The 7,053-nt window shown below is 53.2% G+C and overlaps 1 protein-coding gene across 5 annotated transcripts; it reads left to right on the top strand.

Annotated features, from left to right (window-relative positions):
- Window positions 1–220: 220 nt before the first annotated feature.
- On the top strand, window positions 221–3,293 carry LOC311188493 (tubulin beta-2B chain; the record flags this gene model as incomplete). 5 transcript variants are annotated; one of them, XM_084259615.1, is made up of 4 exons in its annotated part: window positions 221–320; window positions 1,125–1,170; window positions 1,794–1,904; window positions 2,233–3,293. In XM_084259615.1, 4 exons carry the CDS (start codon window positions 264–266, stop codon window positions 3,291–3,293), a joined length of 1,275 nt encoding a protein of 424 aa, XP_084115741.1. The 5 variants fall into 5 exon arrangements, with proteins under 5 accessions (XP_084115741.1, XP_084115740.1, XP_084115739.1 ...); XM_084259614.1 differs by having other exon boundaries at window positions 1,125–1,233; XM_084259613.1 differs by having other exon boundaries at window positions 1,125–1,260; window positions 1,758–1,904.
- Window positions 3,294–7,053: the final 3,760 nt, after the last annotated feature.

The raw sequence follows: 7,053 nt of genomic DNA, 5'->3' as shown, positions 1-7,053 counted from the left end.
AGCCCCCGGGATGGTCCCCGGGGCTCGGAGCATTACGTCAGCCGGGCCTGGAGAGCTCCGGGGCCAAGGGGACTGGGAGGCTCGCGAGGGGGGTGTGGCCTGCGCCGGCCGCCCCACCCTTCCCGCATAAAAGCCCGAGCTGGCGGGGCCCCCGCTCTCAGCCAGTGGGTTCCGGAGCGCGTTCCTGGCGACCCCGCAGTGGGTGAGGAGGACGGACAGACGGACCAGAAGGCGGCCGGGGCCGGAAGCAGCTAGCCAGCACCATGCGTGAGATCGTGCACATCCAGGCGGGCCAGTGCGGCAACCAGATCGGCGCCAAGGTGCGCGCGCGGCCGGGGAGGCGCCGGCGGGCGGGCGGGGGTCCCACGCCCCTCGGGGTTCCTGGGCGCGGGCGTGGCCCCCCGCACACACCGGGCTCTCCAAGTTCAAACCTTCCCGGCATCTTTGTGCAGACGAGTGGGGCGTGGGCTCGGAGGCCACTTTGGGGTGGGAAGGAGGAACCTTTCTTTTTTGCCGCGACTCATCTGGATCCCCTCCTCCTCGCCCCCCGTTTAGCCGGGTTCGCTGGTCTGGAGAGGGCGCGGGTGTGTCCCCAGGGCGGTGAGCCCGGGCGCGCGGGAGGGGCGGGACCACGGGAAGATGGATTTTACTCGTCCGGCGTGGAGCCGCAGGGCGGTGGGGGCGGTGGGAGAGGCGGGTGATTGTCTTGCCTCCCCGGACGTGCTCTGAATCCACAACACCGCTCCTCGGGCGACCTCCGTGCCGGCCCCCGCCCACCTCCCCGCGGGCGGGAGCCTCCGAGCGCGCGCCCCCGGCCCCCTCCGCGGTCCCTTGCCGCCCCTGCGCACCGGGTGCGGGCGGGCTTCGGCTTGTCGGTCCCTCCTTTCCTCTCCCCCACCTCCCACGGTCCCCTACCTCCTGCCGCGAGCTTCTGCTCCCCCCCAGGGAAACGCCCAGTTTCAACTCTGACCTTGGAAATTACCAGTCCTGCTGCTGTGCGGACACGCCGCGCTCGGGTCGTGAAGGGCTGGGCTGTGGGAACTGAGTGGGGGGCCTTTTCATTGTGCCTCTCGGCCCCCTGGAGGGGTCGGCATGGCTAAGGCCCATCGTTTTCTGTGTCTCAGTTTTGGGAGGTCATCAGCGATGAGCACGGCATCGACCCCACTGGCAGTTACCATGGAGACAGCGACCTGCAGCTGGAGAGGATCAATGTGTACTACAACGAGGCCACTGGTAACTGCCTCTGCCGCACCCTTTGGGGTTTTTTTTTTAATTAGATTTATTTATTTATTTATGCATACAAGAGCAGGGTATAAGTCAGAGTGTGAGGGGTGAGAGGATCCACCAGAGACAGACTGGGGAGCAGAACAGGCAGATTGACCAAAGTACACTGCTGAGGGGAGCAGCGGGGAGACAGGAGAGGTCTGTGTGCCATGTGGGTAGCTCCCTGGCTGGGGATCCAACTCGTGCTGCAGTGGCTGTGGTTAGCTTCATAGGATGTGTCTTAATCCTTTGCACCACCAGGGAGGACCCCTTGGGTTTTTAACCCTCCTCTTCCTGGGAACCCATGGACCCCCAAAGTGTACCCTCCCCCCAAAAATACAGACTATTTGGGGTCCCCACTCTGTCACCTTACTGTGAAACCTCATTTCCCTGGGCTTGCCCTGTTTACCCGGAGTCGGTGACCCCTCCTTTGTTTGGGGGCAACAGCAGTGTCTGCAGAAAAGGAAGCTGAGCCCCGGCTGGGCTCTTCACAGCTCTCATGAGCAGGTCTAACCCAGCCTTGTCCGCAGGTAACAAGTACGTCCCTCGGGCCATCCTGGTGGATCTGGAGCCGGGCACCATGGACTCGGTTCGGTCTGGGCCATTCGGCCAGATCTTCAGGCCCGACAACTTCGTGTTCGGTGAGTGACTGGCAGGGCTGATGGCAAGAGGTGGTCATTTACTTAACAGCAGACCCCCAAGAGGGAAGTGGGGGGAACACCCAGCTGCTGCTAGCTCAGTCCCAATATAAACAAAAGCCGCCTTTCAACCTCTAATAGCCAGGTATCGCCCCAGCAAGCATTCCCTTGTTGATAATTATTATCTGGGGCCAAATAATTGAATGTCTGGCCATTCTGCTGCAAACATCTTCTCGGAACACTGACTCATTGATCTATATTAAGGGGTTTAAGGTAAGGAGGAATGTGATCCAGTCATCAGTGACGTGTCACATCTGGTTCTCTCCGGCAGGCCAGAGCGGCGCCGGCAACAACTGGGCCAAGGGCCACTACACAGAGGGCGCCGAGCTGGTGGACTCGGTCCTGGACGTGGTGCGCAAGGAGTCCGAGAGCTGTGACTGCCTGCAGGGCTTCCAGCTGACCCACTCGCTGGGCGGCGGCACGGGCTCCGGCATGGGCACGCTGCTCATCAGCAAGATCCGCGAGGAGTACCCCGACCGCATCATGAACACCTTCAGCGTCATGCCCTCGCCCAAGGTGTCCGACACGGTGGTGGAGCCCTACAACGCCACCCTGTCCGTGCACCAGCTGGTGGAGAACACCGACGAGACCTACTGCATCGACAACGAGGCCCTGTACGACATCTGCTTCCGCACCCTGAAACTCACCACCCCCACCTACGGGGACCTCAACCACCTGGTGTCGGCCACCATGAGCGGGGTGACCACCTGCCTGCGCTTCCCGGGCCAGCTGAACGCGGACCTGCGCAAGCTGGCCGTGAACATGGTGCCCTTCCCGCGCCTGCACTTCTTCATGCCCGGCTTCGCGCCCCTCACCAGCCGGGGCAGCCAGCAGTACCGCGCGCTGACCGTGCCCGAGCTCACGCAGCAGATGTTTGACTCCAAGAACATGATGGCCGCCTGCGACCCGCGCCACGGCCGCTACCTGACCGTGGCCGCCATCTTCCGCGGCCGCATGTCCATGAAGGAGGTGGACGAGCAGATGCTCAACGTGCAGAACAAGAACAGCAGCTACTTCGTGGAGTGGATCCCCAACAACGTCAAGACGGCCGTGTGCGACATCCCGCCGCGCGGCCTCAAGATGTCGGCCACCTTCATCGGCAACAGCACGGCCATCCAGGAGCTGTTCAAGCGCATCTCCGAGCAGTTCACGGCCATGTTCCGGCGCAAGGCCTTCCTGCACTGGTACACGGGCGAGGGCATGGACGAGATGGAGTTCACCGAGGCCGAGAGCAACATGAACGACCTGGTGTCCGAGTACCAGCAGTACCAGGACGCCACGGCCGACGAACAGGGCGAGTTCGAGGAGGAGGAGGGCGAGGACGAGGCGTAGGCCGCCTCTGCAGCTGGGGTGCAGCTGGGGTGCAGCTGGGGTGCAGCTGGGGTGTCGGCAGGAAGCGCGGGGGAGGGGGGCTGGCGGAGAACGTACCCTGGCGGTCGAAGGAAAGAAGCATGGTCCACTGTAGGTGTCTCGCTGGTGCTCTTCACTGTTGCCTGTCTTTTCTCTTTTCTTTTTGTAATATTGATGACATCACTGTCACATTTGAGACATTTCGGATCTACTGTTGTAATGGCTAAAATCACATAAACGTTTGTGTCCTAAAGGTGTCCTCTTTTCTGTCTCCTCCTCTCTCTGATCAATTTTTTTTTTAAAGATTGATTTCTTTTATGCATACAAGAGCTGGGGTGCAGGCCAGAGGTGCAGGGGGTGAGAGGATTCACCAGAGACAGAGTGGGGAGCAGAACAGGCAGACTGACCGAAGTACACTGCTGAGGGGAGCAGCGGGCGCAACAGGAGAGGTCTGCTGTGCCGTGTGGGTAGCTCTCTGGCCGGCTGAGGCTCTAACTCCTACTGCAGTGGCTGGTGATGCCTTGATAGCACTGTCTTTAACCCCTACACCACCCAGGAGGCTCCTCTATTATCAATTGAAGTGTAACTTGCAGGGCACAAGTTAATAAGGGAAGGGATAGAAGTTCCAATGGCTGAAGCTACTACAAGTGTATGAACCAACTACAGTGTATCCAACGTAAGGCAGGAGATCTGGACCTTAAAATGCTTTTGCATGTCTATTTTATTAGTTGAAAGGTTGCCAGTGTGAATGCACCCTACCATTCTTTCATACAGAAACCCCATTACACCTTTATTTCTATGACAAAATGTCTGAATAGTTGCGACACAGCCACAGTGGAAAATTCTGACGAAGGGAGAATGGAAAGTTGGTCTTTCCTTATTTCTCCCCTAGAGAGCCACTTTCTTTCGGTATCTCTCCTACACCCTGATACAGAATTATTCCATCTGTTTTCAAACCTACATAGATTATTTCCTCTTTTTCTTTCTTCATACACATTATGATATTATCTGCTCTTTTCACCAAACAGTGTATCTTTAAAACAGAAGGCATTCCTTCTTGAATAGATAGGTACTATCCTGTCACTTTGAATGGATACAAAATATCTTTCCTACATTAAATATCTTCCCTTAAGTGGATGCCTGTCTTCCTCCTTAAAATGGACAACCAGTATCTTTCCTCCTTTAAAGGGATACAGTGTCTTTCCCCTTTAAGTGAATATAGGACTGTGTCTTTTCTCCAATAAATTGATAGGTATGTCTATAATATATTCCGCCAGATTTTATTCCCTGCCAATGGACTAGTAAATTTATACTTTTTTAAATTTTTTAAATTTATTTTTTATTTATGCATACAAGAGCTGGGGTACAGGCTAGAGGTGCGGGGGGTGAGAGGATTCACCAGAGACAGAGTGGGGAACAGAACAGGCAGACGGACTGAAATACACTGCTGAGGGGAGCAGTGGGCCAGACAGGAGAGGTCTGTCGTGCCATGTGAGTTGCTCCCTGGCAGTCTGGGGATTGAACTCTGCTGCAGAGGCTGCAGGTTGCTTCATAGTGCTGTGCTGAACCCCTTGCGCCACCAGGGAGGCCCAAATTTATATTTTCTTAATGTCACAATTAATAAATGTTGTACATATGCCATCGTATATGAGACGATCAGTTTCCCTAGTGGAACTTTCTGCCAAAGGGTATATGATCCTATGTCTTTTTTTAAGTTAATGAAATCACCTATACTTAGGAACAGCCATAGATTTATAAATACTAAATATGTTAAAATTCTCAAGCCACTTTTCCTTCAGGCAATCATGATTACACTACATGACAAACTATTTGCTTTGAACATCCGAATTTATACAAAATTATACATTCTGGATTATTGACGAATTTTAAATAAGCAAGCTACAATAATTTTCAGTTTATCATCTGACCATGCAAGCTGGGAGCTGGGCTTGGAACCAAGTCTGCCTCTAGATTTGAACTCAACTACTTATCAAGTCAAGGGATTTCAACAAGCAACTTTCAGGAAAGATTGTACACGTCTGTGGGATAAAGTCTACTTTGTCAAAATGTTGCCAATGTTCCACTTTATCAGGCCTGTTGGTTCTTATCTTGGGGAGGGAAATAGAGTATAAGACAGGGACAAGTAACACAATATTTATTTACATCCCCTTAAGGAAGAAAAAATTAAGGAACCTAGATATATGACTTTTCTATCATTGAAACAGATATAAAATCAGGGGAAAAAATTGAACTCTGTGCCCATATTTATTTAATTCTACTTCTACTTAAATGCCGAAAAGAAAAACAAGGAGAAAGATGACAGGTAGGTGAATGATTTCCACATTCAAGAGGTTAAGTATATTTGAAAAATAGTTCCAGACAAAGGGTGAGTGGCAGCATTACAAATAATGCTGAAATAAATTAATTCAACCGAATGGCTGCCCATCCATGGCAAAAAGCAGCTGCTCACTTTACAAATACTCTACGTCAGGAAAAGTGGGGTTATCAGGTCAGCAACCAGTGCCTGCCACTCCAAATTCTCTATATTTAACAGCCAACTGGCAGGTGCTGTTCCTGCTGCGGTGGTGTGAGCTCCCATCACCCATTCAAGAAGACACTAGTTTTAAATGGCCTGAACGCTTGGGTCAGCTGCCAGGCCCCCGGCTGTGGATCCCCCACAACCTGTCAGGTGCATGATCAGTGATTCTGGGAAGAGTGAGGTTGCTGCCAGAGGCCGCTTGGTGCACCGTAAGCATGTGCTCCGGAGAAGGCACAGGGAGGCACCCACCCACCAGCCTGTCCGCACAGCCACGCGCTGGCAGCTCCGGCTCATTTCAGCGTGATTCCAACAGAGGGTGCCAGACGGACCAGTGGAGCAGATGGTGGGGGCTGAAGCTTGGAAAATGCTGCGTAGTATGGACTTGAACACGTACTTAGGGAGATGGTTCAAAAGCAGGAAAATGCACAGGCTAAAAACCAGGATTATGCCATAAAGGAAACTAAATGTTTTAGGAAGTTGTTACTACTGTGTGATGGGGTGTGCGGTGCTGGTGGGTGGAATGGAGGTGGTGTGTGCTCAGCACTCTGCAAAGGAAATGCTCTTTCCCTCCCTGCTGTGCCATCAGGAAGACACTCACTTCTGGGCAGGCCCAGGGCCCACCTTACAAGACCCACTAGGACGTGATAGGGGATTCAGACGTGGCACTAGGGAGGGAGAGCCGGAGTCTCCCTGATGTTACCCCAAGGATCTGAGAAGGCCCAGGAGCCCCTATATCTTCCAGATCTGCCTATACCTCTACGCCCATCCTGGACATGCTCTGCACTGTATCAGGCCTCTCGTGTCATCATCTAAATATGGGTTAGATTAGTAAAAATTTGAATTAAAAGCTAAGGAGATCATCTAGTTTGACTGTATTTCACAAGCAAAGAGACTGAGGGTCAGAAACTGGTCTAAGCATAGAACTCTTTCTGCACAAGTGAGATATGAGGTCCCCTGTTCTGTGCGCTACAGTCCTGCCAGGCATAAGGCAGCACGAGGATTATGAAGAAGGGCAAGAAATGTCCTGGCTTCAAGGAAGCAACCAAAAGTGTCTCTGGGCCCACAACCTTCCTGAATGGGATATTTACAAACAACATACAGTCTTTTTGTCTAATAGGTCATGGTTTGACAGGACAGAGAGAGAGACATACACGCTGTTATAATGCAATAGTATTCCACCAGAGGATAGTTACTGTGAAAATG

Source organism: Talpa europaea (assembly GCF_964194135.1).
Source record: "Talpa europaea genome assembly, chromosome: 2".
In the NCBI taxonomy this organism is placed as follows: domain Eukaryota; kingdom Metazoa; phylum Chordata; class Mammalia; order Eulipotyphla; family Talpidae; genus Talpa; species Talpa europaea.
Note: the sequence above shows the minus strand (reverse complement) of the source record. Positions and strands in the feature narration are given on the sequence as shown.